General features: G+C 37.9%; 1 protein-coding gene across 1 annotated transcript in view; it reads right to left on the minus strand.

Moving 5' to 3' along the window:
- The window catches only part of LOC141915503 (ALK tyrosine kinase receptor-like), a 46,343-nt gene that overhangs the window by 20,085 nt on the left and 6,998 nt on the right, over positions 1–19,260 (minus strand). The window contains exons 7-10 of the mRNA XM_074807102.1: positions 19,108–19,226; positions 18,910–18,927; positions 18,229–18,291; positions 16,599–16,664 (exon numbers count right to left, since the gene is read on the minus strand). Of these exons, the coding sequence (XP_074663203.1) occupies positions 16,599–16,664; positions 18,229–18,291; positions 18,910–18,927; positions 19,108–19,226 (266 nt within the window). The remainder of the gene's footprint in view (positions 1–16,598; positions 16,665–18,228; positions 18,292–18,909; positions 18,928–19,107; positions 19,227–19,260) is intronic.

A 19,260-nucleotide genomic window follows, 5' to 3' on the forward strand; every position in this document is an offset into this window, starting at 1 on the left:
GATCCGAAAAACATACGTGCTCAAAAGCGATCCGTGCATGCTCTCGCCGATTACACACTGCAAGTTTGTTACGATTTGTTTCCAGCGCGTTTTCAAAACGATAAAAACCAAAATGTTCACAATGATTTGAACATGTTTTCTTGAGTAGACATTCGTGTTATCCGCTGTTACTGCTCTGCGTGGTGTCCTGCTGTATTAATTCTGTCGCCCTCGTTCTATTGAATGGAATTATCAAACGGTATATGCTGACAAACAGTATCCACCCCAATTGATAAAATTTCCTCATTAGGATCTTCGGAAATGAATATTCAAATAGTATTTCAATTCGATTAATTGAAGTTTTCGCATCTGTGTTTAGCTGTACGTGGTACTATCAAATCTATAAACTAGATGAGTTGATATCCCTCATCAGAATCATGAATCAGAGCGAAGTATTTGAAAAATATTCTTCCTCCCATGGTAAAGTGAAATGGCGAGATAAAAACTCGATAAAGACGATAAAAACTCGATTTTGAATTCCAGTTTAAAATATCAATCGTTGGCTTTTTGATAGCGCGCATACAGACATATGAACAGCATCTCGGTTTGCGGTTGTTGGTGCCGCGGAACTTGTGACACGGAGTGGGCGCGGAGAAGCGAGAAAAATCGTTGAAACTCCGATCAAGATGACAAGTTACAAACAATCGCTTGTCTAAGTGGCTTCATGAATGGCAAATCCTGGCATAAATGACTATTGAAGATGCTTTGAACAACGAAACGCCGGCCGCAGACTGGTGACAAGTTGCAGGAAAATTCGTGATCATTAATGGACGCAGATTATACGCGAACTCTCCTTCGTCTTGATATAACCCTTTACAGCTTATGGATATATTTGAATCACTTGATTGAAAATGGAAGAAGGCTCCGTCCCACTTTCCTGATCGAAATCATGCATACATAAATTCAATGCCCGACGTAATGGAATTTTCTATCGGGAGGAAGAATATTCTTAAGCAGACGACATGGCTCGCTGTTTTGGTGGGATCGGTTATGCGGTACGATAGACACTATATTTTCATTCACCGCCAAAGATTTAGAAACGACTTTGAGGCAAGATACCAATAATTAGATCTAAGGATGGTCAGTGAGGATTCTTTAAGTTTCTAGGCCTATCCTCTTGTCGGTAAAGGTCATGCACATAACCGCGGGTGATTTCCTGTTAGTGTCAGCTACAGAGAACTGACCCGCGCATATTCGCTGAATCAATTAATACCAAATCGAGAAACCAGAATAATTTCGGAATAACGATAATAGATTTTGTATTAGAACTTTCAAGAGGTAGAATGTTGGAATCAAGGTTATTTAAGACACGTGTAAAAGATGGTTAAGGCGGGAGAGTGCTTTTCAGAGATTTTAAGAATGATAGTTTCACTTGCTATATGCAAACGAAGTAGTTGTGGGCCACGAATGAAACGACGACATGTATTAGAAATTCCCTGAACTCTCAATTAAGCCCCAATTCATTGCTGCAGCGTTTGAGATGCAAACAGAGAACATTTTATATACAGCCATTCATCTTTTCTATCAATCTGATTTGACCAGCAATTAACTGGCCGGCAGTGTACTATCAAATCGACCTCGGGGACTGACGGTCACTATAATCATTCGTTGGGTTAAGCTTAGACACTACCCATGGGGTTTGAGCGGCCATTTCTTCTCGAACTACACTGAAACTGTGTACGTCCAACTCATAATTATGTTCGCTGAATCGAAGTTCATAGCCGCATACTCGACTTTCACAACGTTTCGATAATCCCACAATAAATCTCCTATTGTAAATACTGTCAGTTATACTGTAACTAATAAAGTAGGTCTATGTATCGAGCATATTCCATTTTGTGTTCAACGATTGACGTTGATTTGTCCGGCCAATTACTAGCAATTGTTACGATAGGCAGTTTTACAGCCGTTTGAAAAAAGTAAGGTAATTGATGACACCTTGTATAATGACAGAATAATAATTTATTAATGACGCCATCATCTGTGAGGTTGTGAATGAATATTCTGCCAAAATGTCTGCGCTACCGAATATATGCAAAATACTACACAGCAATGAATCTAGGCAAATCCGCATAGAGAACAGGAATCCGACAATGACTGCGAAATTTATCGAAAAATATAGATATTGGCTCCTATATTCCAAATAGATAATATTCAATTGAATATTCTGTATGTTCAAGGGTAGTAGTAGAACTAATCAAAGAAACGAGAAGGAATCAGTCTTGTCACAGTAAAAACAAATGAATCATTTTTACGCAGATTGCTGTACGGGACAGCTGTTGTCCCCTGCCAGGCAAGATGAAAACACGGTCTCATCGCTTCACTATTTATTGCATACAAAACACGTTAGATTGATATGAAATTATCTTAAAACTTCAAGTGTTTCCAGATCTAAAGATGGCATTATGTTAATTCATATATTCGTAAAATATTCATAACTCATAAAAGCGTTTAAATGGAATCTATCTTAGCGGCCGGGCCTATAAAATACTCTGCATATGTGATGACTTTTAGGGTCTTTATGATATCTTTCGGTAGGGAGAGAGGGTATTTTCAGCAGTATTAATTCGCACGGCCGGTGATCAGCTTACATGCAATTACAACTCAAAATTGCATCATATTATGAGGCTTAAGAAAATGTCATTTTCAATATGTCATATTTACATGATTTCCGACGACTAGCTGCGGCTTGCTCTTCAAGCTATTGCGGATAGCATATACGTGATTCTGATGATGGTTTTTTAATACGACAACATTCACTGCACTGATCGGGCGAAATGTCACATAGCAGCCGATTATTGAACACATCCTGTGTGTCGTAAAAACGTCCATGACAAAATATTTGCCATAACTAACAGTGAAGAAAGTTTCATCCTACATCGAACTAGCTACATTTTATCATTTCTCCGATAGACCGTAGAGTTTGAAAAATATCATTATTCAGATCACTTTTTAAAGAGACTGATCGCAAGATTAATTGCTTAATAACGATTAAATCATTAAAATGCTAATTAATCTAATCTGTAAAACGAAAGATTTCCTTCGTGTCGATTTAATTTCCGCGTACTTTTTGACGTCAAAATACTTTAGATTAATTCTTAGATACTGATGTACAAGACTATATAGAATTAATGCTTGAGTTCTATGTGAAATATGCCACATATAAATTATTCACACTAAGATTTATAGAATTGCATGATGTTCATCATTGAAAAACTATCTGTGACAACCTCGCTGATAACCAATACTTGCAGTCCTTTTTTTACAAGACGAACGAATGAATAAAATATCCGTTCTTATTTTCAACTGTTTGACATGTTGTTAGAATGAACTGTCGAAATGCGATGAATTTCTAAAGTTAACGTACATTGGTTATCGTAGAAGTCGCACGACAACAATCGGAAGTTTGATCGTCGACGTAGCTCACCGTGAGGACGGCGGCGGGCGACGCAAGTTACCGCCAGCTAGTATTCGTGTCAGATGCGGTGATGAATTGCAACTGAGATAAAACAGCATCGAGAACAAGACGTCCACGCGAACCTGGTAACGTCGGAATGTCAGCTGCTATCGTCACGCAGCTAATCGTTCATTACTTTTCCTCGTTAAACAAATCAGGGAGGTGCTCAAATCCCCCCCGATCAAATTAACGACAGCTCCGATCACCGCGTCAGCACCTTGGTTTCTGGACGTATAGTAATAAAAACAATAACATCGTACGGGCGATATGAATGCATTTTACCGTAACTAATAGACGATAAACCGCCCGAGAAATTACCAAACAAAACACGGTTGCAATGAATGCGACCCGCTTCTCTGACACTCTTTTCTTAAAGAAAGCAGCGTTTTCCGAATCTGATCCAAACCCGATCATAAAGGAAAAAACAGTGATAACATGTATTTCTTCGCAATATCAATTTAGCTATTTGCGAATACGATAGCAATGGCGCCGTTTTTTTTTATTTTGCTTTGAAATACAGTGCCTATGCATAACCGAGTTGAAACGATGAAAACGTATTTGTGCATACATTTCCATTCGCTTCGACAGGAAGTGAAGAAATAGACGGACTAGAACGCGCTGCCGATCGTTGACAAAAAGCATCTTTTTCCGGCGTTTTGAGAAAAGGATGCTATTAGTCCGTGTGCCGAAATTTGAAAAAAAAACCGGTGGAACGAAAGTAATGACAATCAATGAAAATATGTAAAACCCGAGCGAAACATTAACAAATAACAATAAACCGTCATTAATTGAAGTGTTGGGAGAGTAGTATGCTTTTCAGGTGCTGAAGTGGAGAGAGCCACAATTATGAGTAAACGGAAAGCGTACTAATGCAATTTTGGACAGTGAGTTGCCATCAGAGGAATTGGATTTTATTGCTTATCCATCCCAGCAAACGGGTAAAAACACGAGGGTCATATTTCATGTTGTGTCCAGTTTCATCAAGAAAGCATTTCGCATGAAAATGATCAAGAATTTAGAGCGCTTGGTCCGCGGAAAAAAACGTAATTGTCGTGGTTAAAGTGGAAGTGGAAAGCCAACTAGACTGCCGACGTCTCAGATTGGACATCTTGTCAACAACGTGAAGCGATTCAGAATTTCAGTCCCATCAGCTATCAGCGCGTCTGCGTTATACATGAGATGTCAACCGTATTTAAAACGAGTAAAGTGTTTAATGGATTTTCTCGATGCGATTTCTGGTGAAACGGTTCGCTTTTCGATTCGAATGGCGCATCTGCAAGTCTCAGCCCGTTTAACGTACACGAAAACGGTTTAAAATATTCTAATACGACATCGACTGGCAGTCTTCCATAAAATAAAACCAAACGACATTATTTCATTCATCGAGATTCCGCGAAGAATCACACGCAAAATCTACAGCAGGCGTTTATACATGTATATCTAAAAGAATTATTTAGTTCAGACTTTCAATCGGAGTTTGTGAATTCGTTATTTACGAGGTCGGGCCACAGCATTCTGCCATCTCATTACGCATAACCATCAAATTGACATTGAGATGCGTTGGATCGCCTAACGGTATTGCGTCTTACCACCCGATAATGGACAATTTGATCAATTCTGCAGGTGTCTAATTTCACGCTAGCGCCATTGGCCAACCATATCAACTTATTCTCAAACAGCCAAGAAGTTGCTGATGTGAAATCTCATCATATCATATCATATCATATCATATCATATCATATCATATCATATCATATCATATCATATCATATCATATCATATCATATCATATCATATCATATCATATCATATCATATCATATCATATCATATCATATTTTCGCTGTTTTACCGTTCGTGGTCTTGTGATACTACAGGAGCAGTGGTAATTTGTCGATCAATTATGCGGTTTCTCTTAATAGCTTTAGAGTATAATCTTGCCCTGAAGCGCCGTGGATCTCCACCCTCTATTACTCTATTACATGGCGAACAGAGTCATTACCATACACAGAGAGCATAAAGCGATTTATTAAAATCGGTGCTGTTAGTGACAATCCATCTACACGTGGATGGAACTCTTGGTTTTAAGACTTTCTAGAAAATCATCCAGTACAAGGTAGGGAGGAGACAGTATCGTGTGGCAAATCTGCCTTTTCGACACCTTAGGCTGCATTTGTTATCCCATGATGCACACACAGCGCATGTTCAATCAATTTGCCGATAACATCGAAACTTTCGGCGGTTTCCAAGATGCAAAACAACTATCATTCGAATTTAGGAAATCAAAACTGATCGTTTCTATTCAATACGTCAGAACGATTAGAGAAAGGTATATAACAATACGGTATGCGGGTGACACAAGAGGTTACAGTTAACTCGTTTTTAAGTGGAGACTTATGACCTAGGCAGGCAAGAAAATCTATGGCAAAATATAAGAAATATGTTAAGTCCGAAACCTGACACTAGTATTTATTTGACAGAGTGAGTTGTTGACAACTTGATATGACATTCTTGCGCCGAAAGAAATCTTGGATCTCCTCGATAATTTCACCAACATCATCTAGCAACACTGCATAATAATTCGCAGGTGTCGCATATGGTTCAAGCTAATTCTCAAATTGTCTTTATTCTTGGAAAACGTCCCGCGCTCAGTGGTCAACAGATGCGTCGGAAATTGATCTCTCCGACGGTGCAAGTTCGGCCGAACTTTTCTCACCAATGAACAGCGAATCCTGTTACCATCGTCCAGTGAGAGTCAATAGTAATTTGATATACAAATATGAATATAGGCAACAGATTGACTATGAATAGCAGCTTATTAATCGCGAAATCACAACTTTCATATGTCCGTGTGGCAACTGGTTTACAACTAACAACAGACGCAATGTCTTATATACTTCATAGCTCACCCTTTCGCACTTGTACGTGCACATCTGTCCTTATAGCACGAAGAACTGTAGGAGATTACCACTAGCAGAAAGATGAATGTTGGGTTTGATTAAAATGCTAACAATATTCAATCTCTGAACCACAGTTTATCTCATTGACGATAAACATATTTGTCGAATCTATTCGTTTTTTGGGGAATTGAAAAAGGAACGCAGAGGAAATTACGTGTGCAACGTATATACACTTGTAGAGCTTCTTCCGATCGCGCACTGTAACCCATAACATAAGTCGCCATTTTTACGGACAAGGCGAGGATTGTTCGGGTGGCAATATTCCGAGCGGAACCAGCGACGCGAGCACGCTCCCTAATCATCTCCTATTTGCCTTGGCGAACCCCCGGCGCTGTGTACGACCACGCAAATCCAATCGTCAAACCGATCAAATTATCTCATAACTGAGACGTAACAAATCAATGAACGTCCAACCATGTGATAAATACTCAAACACACTTAGCAACGACGTTACCTGATATCTTAAAAAACTATCCTCATCAAAACTATCGCCATTATCAGGACCCGTATTACTAAATTCGCTAGCAAGATCAACACACAGGTTCACTTCCACGTGCAGCCTTAAGATTTGTTCTTACAATTTAAGACTTGGTTGTAGATTTAGATTCAATTTGGAAGTGAAGTGAATATATATCCTAATCCTGATTAAAGGGTAGGTCGGCCTTATATAATCGTCTTTCCCAGTCGTAACTGACCTATAATGTAGATACGTGTTCTGGCGACTGGCTAAAGAATAAAGTTGCACGCCGTCGCTGGCAATTGCGTCGCTGGCCTACGGGTTTTTTTTTGTAAAATTCAACCTAACAAAGCTTTATTTAGTTATTAATCATGGGTGTTATATTGTTTGTGACGAAGGTAAGTAATTTACAAAATGTTCTTGAACTCTCCTTCAATAGAACCAGCTTATGATATTCATTGATTACTTCATTTTGGCCATTAGAAGAAATCCACCAATCAAAAGATATCGGTATATAATCGTTTGGTGCAAGAGATGTGGATTCTTCTTCGATAAACGGTGCAATCAAGGCCGAAATAATGAACGCCGCAGCTTAAGATGACTACTAACAGACGTCTAAGCATAAGTTTCGTGGAATTATGTATAAGGTAGTTAGAAATGATCATGTTTGTCAGATTATCAGACCAGTGATTTGCTCAAACGCTGGTGGCGAAAGTTTAGTTTGCGAAGAGCGTGCGCCATAGCGATGACAATGACAGCGAACTTGTAATCATGTTATTTGTACAATCATCATACACCCACAGTCACAATCATCGCCGCTAGCAGCACGGAAAAAGACAACCGACGCAATTTAAAGTCCGGTCGAAAATGACAAATAACCCAATTCAAAATCCGGTCAGCAGAAATCGACGCAGACGCAACTCTGATGAGTCGTGGAATCATTCGAGAAAAAAGTTTCAAGGTTATGCTTCAAAGTGTCACACGGGCTGAAATAAGCACCGCAGTCAAGAGAACTAACTTTGTATAGAATGGAATTAACTCATTCGAACCAAATCTTGATTTAAGAGTTAAGATTTTACGTGATATTTAAAATTCTGCTGATCCAAATTCATTTCAAAACGTCACTGGATTCTTGGAGGTTTGATCTAATTTCAGAATGAACCACGCGATTCTATTCAAATGTAACTAATTGAATGGAAACCTGGACACCTCACATCAACTCACATTTATTTTCAATATTACTACCGCAGTTACAGTATCCGTGTCTGAATCTACCAATCCATCAGGACTAATTTAATGCCGCGGATTAGATTTCTCAAGCATTAATTTGAAAATAAGGACGATTATATTCTTTGGCGTTGGAGGGTTTCTTTAGAAGACTTTACACTCCCACCTTATAGTCACTTAAACAAATTACTACTAAATTCTGTTAGGAGCAAAAGACACAATTTATAGTTTCCCCGTAGTGTGCCCTGTCTATTCGAAGCTCGTCGCTACCATCACTGAAAGGAAAATATCTCACGTCTTTTGAAAAAGAAAAGCGGATGCGTTTTTGAGATTCACTTACCCCGAACACATCCTGGATAAGAGAAGAGAAAATACCGCACAGGCCTAAATAACGGAAATGCCACAATCTACCAACTTTGAAAACTAACTTTTGCATAAGGAATAAGAGAAAGTCAGTACAAATTCGTGTTCTATTCATTTGCCCACGCATACATATAAGCGTAAGGTTCATCGTCTTGGCCTTAATGTTGCAATTTGAAACAGCAATGATTCCGATCGTGGAACATCAAGAATAGAAGTCGCTGAGCCATTAATGTAACAAAATGCTAGAAATCTAGCACTAAGTCTAATTACTCTTCCCCGACGCCATATTCGTCAATTGGTCAATTTCAACGACATGATAAGCAATAACAATTTGTGTTTAAGAGAATCGCTATGACGGACATGTATTGTCATTAGTATACATATATTAAGTTACCTAACAAATCCGAGTCTAAACCTACGTTGGCGTAAGGAAGTTTCAGCGAAAATAAACTTCCAACGAAGAATTCATTTTCGCGTAAGAAAAGGTATTGTAAAGAGAAAGTTCATTCATGCCAATCCCGTTTTCATTCATTCAACACAACGATGATTCGTTTTTTTCGCAACTAATAACTGACCTGAATAAATGAGACGTTGTTTCCTGTTTTTGCCTGTTTATCGTTTACTTTCAAGCGTCACATTTAACCGGATTCTAAAAAAACGAATTCCGAGGATCGTCTCGGTCATTTCAAACAAAGATGATTATCACTGGAGATACAATTGAAATCCAGACCAGTTCATGCAGTCTTGACCGCACAAATTGATTGAAATGATCAAACATATGAAGCAACTAATTTGATTTCAAGATACTTTAGGGAAGCATAGGTCTTGTCTTGGTCATATCTCATAGAAAGAACAATATACAGTGGAACCTCGTCACAACGAACTTCACAGGACCAGAAAATATATTCGTAATAACCGATATTCATATCATGTATAAAATTAATCAGATTGTCCTTTATGTACTTGGGACGAAATTCTGTATTTCTTATCTGATGAATCGTTATACCCAAAATCGTTATAACGAACGAGGTTCCACTGTACAGATGGTGTAAGCGCTAGCATTGCGTCGATGTAAATGTTTTCATTTATAGCTTTGTCGCGTGTTGTACAATGTATCATTCAAATACGATGAAAATAAACCGTTTTATTGTAACGTTTTTAACATGTTTTGAACGCATAAACTGCAAAATATGAAAGCCATATTTCATAGGAATTGATCGAATGTTTCAAGTTCATACTAGTTCTTTTTCTATTTTCTATCATACCTTATCTGGGAGTAACCCAACAAACTTAAGACGTCAAACGTGTGCTATTGCAGAGAAATGCAAAATGAAAATTGATTGTTCATTAGCCAACATAAAAACCAATACATAATGTTGCTGAACGGAGCAGATGATATGGGCTGTTTAAAATGTTTATACCTTCGCTCCGTGAGAATGAAACACCGAACTATATTTGCAACAAAGTCGAGAAGATCGTGTGTTTGATTGACAATGGTCATTTATTTACAGAAATGACGAAATAAAATACCTACAATCCTAGTTATGACCATTCAAATATCAAAATGCTCACAACAAATCAATTGTGGAAGTATGGATGCGGTTATATTTGTTTCTATGACTGTGGAAATAAATTCAATTTTGGAATAGTCGATATCCATCGATAACTCATACATTATATGTACCCAATATAACAGACACGTGTATATAGCAAAACCAAAGAGAGTTACCCTGGCATTTTTTCATGTCGGCTAATTCTGTTAGCGTTGATGATTAAAGGCTCAGGTAAATGTGGACTTATTTTGACGCAAATTGATCTTGATGTGGTCGGCAATGAAACAAGACCTGCTTAAATATCGTGTTCCTAGTCGTAGATTATTATGTATACAATAGTCGCTCAGTATAACTTCATTGAAATCTGTGAGTATCACTTTCAAATGCTATCCGTTCTGAGACTGTAAAATGGTTCTCGATCTGCATTCAAGTTATCTGCTTCTCATGGGAAAAAAGAAACTCTACGATCCCAGCACCTCTGTATAGGGGAGTATTAGGAACCTAACGCCCCACGATCCCAGCTCCTATGTATAGGGGAGTATTAGGGACCGAACGCCCCACGATCCGTTTTTCCCGGCAGTTTGAAAAACGTGGCTACGAATGAAGGCATTTTTAAACACAATTATTGTCAATGACTTATAGTCTATCTGTGATCATAGTAATTCAATCTAATTCACTTTATTTCGGGCTAAACATGTTCAATTAAAGAGATGAATATCATTCGTATTATATATAATGTTTCATATATTATCAAAGTGCTTGTTTCAGAACTTCCTGTCTTTTTCCGGAACCATTCCTTAATAACGACGTGTCACGATGAACGATTATAGGAGCAACACATCAAAGTAGATTGACCGATTGGTTCCACGCAATTGTAACTATAAGTGTCTACGTGCGACAAAGGTATAATTTACAATGTTATCTAAAAAGTTACTGTGCACAAACAGATTATAACAATTTTGAAATCACCCGAAAACAGAGAAAATCTAATTGAATTGAGTAAAACCAGTACAGATCAGCAGTAAAAAAGGGAAGGAATCGAAACTCGGTTTCAAACAGGAGCCTTAGTTCTCGATCTCTAATGCATGCCCGCCACAAGTTTCCAAACACGCATCCCATCGATCGCGCGGCCGAAATATATATCATCAGAAATTTCGAAGCTATCAGTTACAATATAGTCCCCTAATGACTCCTACTAATACTACACGGTAATGTCTATCTCTAATTTCATTATAAGATACGAGGAATGCCTTTACCAAACGAACATAAAACTGTGTCGAAATGCTTTAGTTCACTATATCAGCTTTTGTTCGTTGATCTATCAAAAATTGCCTTTTTTCTGAAACATTTTTGATTTATTACAGTTATTATAAATGTTACCATTATGTAATTTATGTAACTTATAAAGCGTATTACCATTTTATAATTAGCTATAATCAGTTCAGGAATAAAGATAGCAATAATGATAATAATAATAATAATAATAATAATAATAATAATAATAATAATAATAATAATAATAATAATAATAATAATAATAATAATAATAATAATAATAATAATAATAATAATAATAATAATAATAATAATAATAATAATGATAATAATAATTGCTCTGAACTATGGCATAACTCGATACAGCTACCTCGCTTCGCTAATCTTTACGGGAGTGCTCTCAACGCAAAGCCAGTTGCGTGTTACCTAAAACCGCCATAATCGAATTTCAAAGTCGTAAAGCGAACAATCGTTTGTAAGTGACACGGTGCGGGGTGAGACATGCGGAAAAACACCAACGCTATGTTCGCCGGGGTGATGTTGAGGCCGACTTAAGCAGGAAATTAGTCGGTTGCTAATGTCAATATTTGTCGCTTTTGTAAATTTACCCCTAGTAGATTTTTAGCTGTAAATAGCAAGAAAAAGTTGAAAAGGTATAAGGCGGTTATAATGATGATGATGGTGATTATATGATAATACTGTTAACTATACCACCACCAGCGAATGTGGGCTACCGTTCTATTCTTTTCTCAACACGTCAAAACATCATTACTCTCGATCCACTCACACTTTAAAAGTTTTTCCCAAGACGCTTCTCATAATTAGTAAGAGTGGAAATTTACAATCAAATCTTATGGTTTTAAACTACCACGATTTCACGAAAAGCGCAACACAAACTGATGGAATTTTGGTATTGTGACAGTCAAATGACATTGTATACGAAGAGCATCCGAATCCCAAACCAATTCAAAGAATGAACATCGAGACAATTTCGTTCAGCGACTTCATCCATTAGTAATTAAGATTTCAAAATGATTTTACGCGAACCAAAACGACATCCTCCGGTATCTTGGTCCTACAGCAGGTGTCTAATGTATTATTATTATTACTAAATAACAATCATTGCGCATCCCGCATTCGCAATTATAAACGAAAGATATTATGCACGCTTTGATGATCTAATCTAGTTCATGAATGTAAAATTGCAATCAATTTTCTACAGTTTTCTCAATACAAGGACGCGAGCATTAAGATGCGTGTGTGATTCATTTCAATAGATTTAATTTCCAAGTTAGGACCTATTTAGGATGGTTTTTTTTAGAAAAGTCAAACTCCCGGAAAATGCTTAGTATTGTCAGCTCTCCCGACCCTTGAACCGATTACTTCACAGACCATCAACCAATTAGTCCATTATGATTTGACAATTTTACAATACCTATAGACCCCGGCAAAGAAATCTGTTACCCTTAGTCTCGGGTGACGCATTGTGGTTTCGATAATTCGGAGTCAGCCGTCTTTTCTGTACCGCAATATGGAGGCTTGTTCGCGTGTTATCGTAATTTATCTATCTGATGACAACAGTCATAAAAAATCTTGCATCAATTTTCTCATTTTTCTTTCGACAAGAAATTAAAGCACCAAAGGTATAAAGACCGGCTTTTGTATGTGCTGATTCCTAAGAAGATCGATTCGATCGACTAAATGCCCTAGAATTGGAATCGAACCTTTTCAATTTGACCAGAAGAAAAACTATCATATCAGCTGAATGATTTTGCATTATTCAATTCATGACAGATTTTAGTGAAATATGGTTAATTCAGAAACTTGTCTTGTATCTCCAATTCATAGGATGCGTGTTCCTAGGATAAAGTGTTGCCTTTTACGACAAGTGTGGGTTTTTAGATCCGGGCATGGACTCTAAAAGGAATTAGAGACCAGGGTTAGATGACGCATTGATGTCCAGAATCAAATTGTCTCCTTTGAAAATGTTGTAGAATCGTAAACATGTTGAAATCTATTCGCAAATAGTATAACTATAAGTCAGTCGTAATTAAGCCGACGCCTCACCGAGTCAACAGATGTTTTGCATGACGTCTGAATACGGTTTAAAATACTAAACAAAACTCTAAAAAAATAGATATACGATTTTATTTTACGCAAAATATACACGTGCGACGTGAGATTTACATAGGTCGACCTTAATTACCGTCGTCGGTTTTTTGTTCAGGTGAACAATGACAAATCGTTATTTTATACGGAAAAAAACCTTTTTTTCTTTGCACGCGCATTACGTATTCGCGAGGCACGCTGAAAACCTAGTATGCAAAATGCAAAATCTCCAAACCTTTGAAGTATGCGATGGCGGTTGATTGCGGCAACTTTCATTGTACAAATCTAATTTACCGCACACAAACAGTTGTTTTTCATTCCGGGTGTACCTTGTTGCTGACGGAAAATTATCTACATATATTCCCCCCAGTTTGCAGATAATGTTGCATCAGCATTTTTTCAAATTTTCCCGGCTTTCGTCTATCATACGAGATCCAATTAGTGCTAACATCTGAATTGCGTGTAAACCTGTCTGGGGAAAATCTAATCATCAAAGTTTCGCCATAATATCAGTCGAAACATTGAAGAAAACACCCACATAGCTAGCGAATTTCTAAGAATTCATATCGCACAAAAACAGGATAAAACTTTAAACACATTTCCTTCAATATCTAATTGGCGCCGGAATCCCCGAGGTCAGAATTGTTTCGCTGCATCTTCAACGTAAATCGAAATGTACTAGTAATCAGAACCAACCAAATACAATCAAGTCCTCCCCTTCTATTAATTCACTAAAAAGTCGCTTCAAAAAACTAACTCTGGCGAAATATCAACAATTCAAAACTAATTCCTCATGATATCACTATTTATGATTATTCCTGATGGTCTGCTTAATAAGAAGATACTCTATTACTAATGTCTTCATATAAACATGTCATGTCTCATTTCATCCATCCCCATGTATTATCATATTAATCTTTTCTTTGTTTTTTGGGTACAGTCACCACTTGCCTTGGTCCAAAGTTGCTACAGCCTGTGGGCTCTGTGACTGCACCCTCACTTATTGATGTTAATTCGGCATTTATATTGTTCATTTCATCGTTGTCTTTAAGTGACAAATAAATTATATTATATTAGTCATTATTTCCGTTACGATGCAAAAACGAAAGATAGAAATTATAGTTTCTTTTTCTTCTGCCGAGGCCGACGGGGAGGTTTTATTTCGAAGCCAACCCGAAAGACGTTTATTTACAAGCAGCCGATATAGCATTCCTGGAAATCAGGCTCGACCGAATCAGTACAGTTATAGTTCAGCAACACAATCCATTTAGTGATTATCTTAAGAAGTTAATTCAATTGACAGTGAAAACAGATTGAGTTCTCCAAACATTTGTATAACGCGATGGAAAATCTATCAGATGGTAATTCTACAGCAATCGGTTATACAGGCCTATTTTGAGATCTGTGACTGTTTAACGGTCTCTAACACAGCAAGACAAACCCATAACACGAAACAGAAGCGCCTTTTTGGCACGTTTCGTGAACGTCTCGAAAACGCCAGAAAAACGTTTCCTGTTTCGAGCGTATGTCTTGCCGTGTGTGCTATATTCCAAAAATAAGGGTATTTTCCCTTTCTTATATCTTTTCGCGATAGAACAATGTAATTCGCTATTGAGAGTTACAGTAATGAACTTCGAACAGTTGATATGCTGATAGCGACGCACCGAGGAAAATCGTTCGAACGAGCAAAGCGAATCTAAAGCGGAATCGTATTTGATATTCTGTCAAACACGAACAACTTAAAATCAGGTGTTAAATGTCAACGAAATTCAAAAAGAATCCACGTGATTTGCCTGCCGAATTGCGCGGTCGACTGTGGATCTACGCGGAATCAACTATACTAAACTGCTAACGATCTAACGTGATAATAAACACAGCCGACGCATCGGCAAAATTAAAACTCATTGCCGTGAATTTGAGGCGCGCGAGAAAACTAAGTTAGCAATTCTCGTAATTCATGCAAGACATGATTGGAATATGGACATAGTTAGATGAAATCGGCACTCATCAATAGATGAAGCAAAAGTTGCCGTGAGGCGATTCAAAGTCGTATTGTTTCCCGAACGCTTATTTGCGACGAGAAAAATATCATATCAAATCTCAACTATGAAACGCATTTTTTTTAATGTTATGTTTGTAGTGGACCTTATCTATTCGAACGTTTACTAGAAAATTGTCTGAAGAAACTTATATTGAGTGTACTCGTTTTTCATTTTCGATATTTTCCCCAAATCTGCTGAGATTAATCTACCTCAATACTTCAGCACCAATCGGGATGCAGGTCAGCGGACAGCCTCTTTTTTCCAAACTGACTCCGATATCACGCAGATACAATAAATGGAAAAGACTGCAATCAATTAATACTATCCTCGATAACCTCTATTTATCGACTTTCTTCGATTAGCCCTAGTCGGATTGTATGTAAATGGTAACCCTGTGACCAATTAGTCGTCGTCCAGCCATAAAAACATAGATGTGCTTCTTTCATCATATTTCTCCATTAATTTGTTAAAAGGATCGTAGCCAGCACGCGGTATGATGAACACACTCTCTTGCTGCCGCATGAAAACGTCTTCGCCGTACATTCAATGCTCCTGTTCGCCTTCCCTTTTTATATTAGCGATGCATATTGTAAAGCAGATTTCACGTGAAGCTTTTTGGCTTTTTGAAACACAGTGAAACCTCGTTATAACGATCTCGGATATAACGATTGGTCGGTTATTAGAAACCTAGAATTTCGTCTCAAACAGGACAATCTCATTGTTTCATACTAGATATAACGAACTAAGTTGGTTATTAGGAACAGATTTTCCAGCCCGAAGTTCGTTGTAACGAGGTCACACTGTATTTTTCACCGAAAACTTTGTAGAAATTCAGTTACACAGTACTGATGATTATATATCATGGTTCCGGTCACATTTTCGGAATGAATAGTTTTGTCTCTCACCGTGGAACTGAACCAGTGAAAAACACACATCTTTAAATTGGCGCCATGTTTCAGAGGATTCTCCAATAGATACCAACTCCAGCAGTCTCTAGTCTCTTATTGGATTTGTTCACTTTTACTGCTGCCAACTTAAACCCTCTCACAAAAGGACGGTATCTACTGCGTAAAAACCTCAATACAAATTTCGAAGAGGATAAAATAGAATAACTTACTTATTGACTTGTTACTGAACTTATCAGCGACGATTTCACCCATGAGGAAACTACGCGGACTGTGATCTACAAACAGCAAAAATAAACACAGGATAAAATCCAACGGCAACACGGCCATCGTCGAGAACGAGTTTTTCCCCGTCCTTTTTCGGAGCGTCTTTTAATCAGTCATGAATAATCTCGCGGCGAAAACACATTTTCAACAACAAGACGAGAAAAATATGGAAGCGAGTCTAGCGGCAGCGCTGCCAACAACGCTCTATTCGACGAGTTCGTAATTAGTCCTTTCATCTTCATCACAGGAACTATATCATATAGACGGTGTAAAAATCCGCAGAATACGAATATATAATATGTCTTATATTCATATACACATATATAAATATATATTTGTAAAGACTATCCACAATATGATGGAAGAAATTAATGAACAAATTTTGTCGCGCTCGTGTAGGTGTTCTTTCAGCGGAATTTTTTCCTGTATTATGTATGTATATGCGACCGACCACGCGCAAGGGATGAATCGCAGCATAAGAATCTAATACATAAATATGAATAAAGTTATATATACGTCCAAGTAATCGGCGTTAATGCATTATTTCCAACAGTGACACCGGTATATTATTTCAGAAAATACGAGCGTATTTTTTCGTCGAGAATTTTCATTCGGTTTTTGAATTATCGCGTGTTGTGACGAGAGCGAGCGTGTGCGACTGCTCTCAATACGCGTTTATAACTGTTTGCTTCTCGTGAACGTGTTTACACGTGCTCGGCGCAGACGACACAAGCTGCTTCATTGATGGGCAATCGAGCGTCATCTTGTCAACAGCTCCATCTAGACTGCGTGGAATTGAGCTGTCAAACGCTCTCAACCACCACGAAAGGTTAACTTTGCCCAACTAGCCCAGGGTCCATGCAAGACCAAGTCAAAATCATCTCTATCTAGACTGTGGAACTAAGCTGTCAGATGTTCTCCACCTCATCAAAATGTGAACTTCTCCCAACTTGCCCAGGGTCCACGCTAGATCATGTCAAAATCCTCTCGCGAAGCCTAATGAGGCCTAAAAGCCACCGCTGTTATATCGGGGTTCAATGCTGTCATATGATCATCATCGATTAGCCGAACGAAGGTCATGAGTATCATTTTAACGAAAATGGCTTCAAAGTCACCTCAAAATAAGTTTGCGCTTAAAGAGCCCAATGAGTGATATGCAGCCGGTTTACAGAAGCCAGATCAGTCAACGAATGAAATTTGATAATGACCACAGTGACAAAAGGCTAACCAGAAATGGATGGTGTATTTAAGCAAGTACTTCCGGATCGTGCAGCGCAACCGCCGCGAGAGCGGGTTCCGAATACATCGCAATTAGATGAATAGTTAATTCTCGCAAATAGCTCGTATTTCTATTGTTTATATAACGTGGTTAAGTTTATCTATTGACTTAATACGTGTTAAAGTCTGGCAGGCATTAAGCACGACTGACATGGCGCGATCGGCCAATCAAAGTTCATGGATTTCCTAATCTCGAACCTGTTCTCAAAATGTCAAAATATTGGATGCATTTCACAAACAGATAGTTTATGTGCTCGGAGGCTTTGACAAAGCACCGACATAAAAGTCACCACGTACCACGTCCGCCTTGTGTCGTGCAAGTACAATCTTTTTGTAGTCGATCCTCTCTTCGGTCGCGAGCTGAAACGAAAAGTTACATACTAATCTGATTAGAACCGGTTAAATTACATTACGGCAGCGCTAGTTGTGAATTTTTTATATAAACGCCCCGACATCAATCGAGAAAAAGTCGCCGCATGAATAGTTCATGTGTATCGGCGTCGAAGACGAGCAGTTTCGTGGAAAAATTTACGCTTATGTATAGTAAAACATCAGATGAATGAACTAGGCAAAGAGGGCCCGGCCCGGTTTTATAGACTGGTATCAACTTTAACCCGGGTGTTAACTCAATCGGCTATGGATTGAGTTAGCTTCCCCGGGTTAGAGTTAATACCGTCTATAGAACCGGCCCCAACCACGCTGAATGATGAAAATAAATAAAATAGTTCTTAAAACATGAAATATTTTTCGCCAATATTCCATTTTCTACGTTTCACTATACGTATACGACATGATAGATGGGCATATATCAATTAAATTATAAGTTAAGTGATGAGTGAAATATGTGGAATAAAGAATTTCTATTTTGCAATTATTACTTATTTTGTTGGGGATAGATACATCGTAATAACGACGCATAAGAAACAACTGTTAGACAAATTCCGGTGGTAACCTTGCTAGATTTTCAACAATACTTACACATTCTCTCTAATATTCCTGAAATAAATTGAAAAAAGAGGATATCAATCACTGGTTAATAAATTATCGTCTTAACTTTTAGCTTTACACTAATATTTTATGACTATGAAGATAAGGACTACATCGTTATATCAATACACAATCTCGGACCTGCTAGTGAGTGTTACAGGGCTGCCATCTATAGGGATAAATACTTACTGAGCGTTCGCTGGTTGGATGTTCGATCAAAGCATTCCGGACTCAATGATATGTCATCGATAGCCATTACTCCCCTTTGCCTGCTGAACATAGGAGCGGCTTCAATAACTATCCTGTACCTATGAAAAACAATGACAGATTGACCAAACTTTT

The sequence above is a fragment of the Tubulanus polymorphus genome, chromosome 1 (assembly GCF_964204645.1).
Source record: "Tubulanus polymorphus chromosome 1, tnTubPoly1.2, whole genome shotgun sequence".
Lineage (NCBI taxonomy): Eukaryota > Metazoa > Nemertea > Palaeonemertea > Tubulaniformes > Tubulanidae > Tubulanus > Tubulanus polymorphus.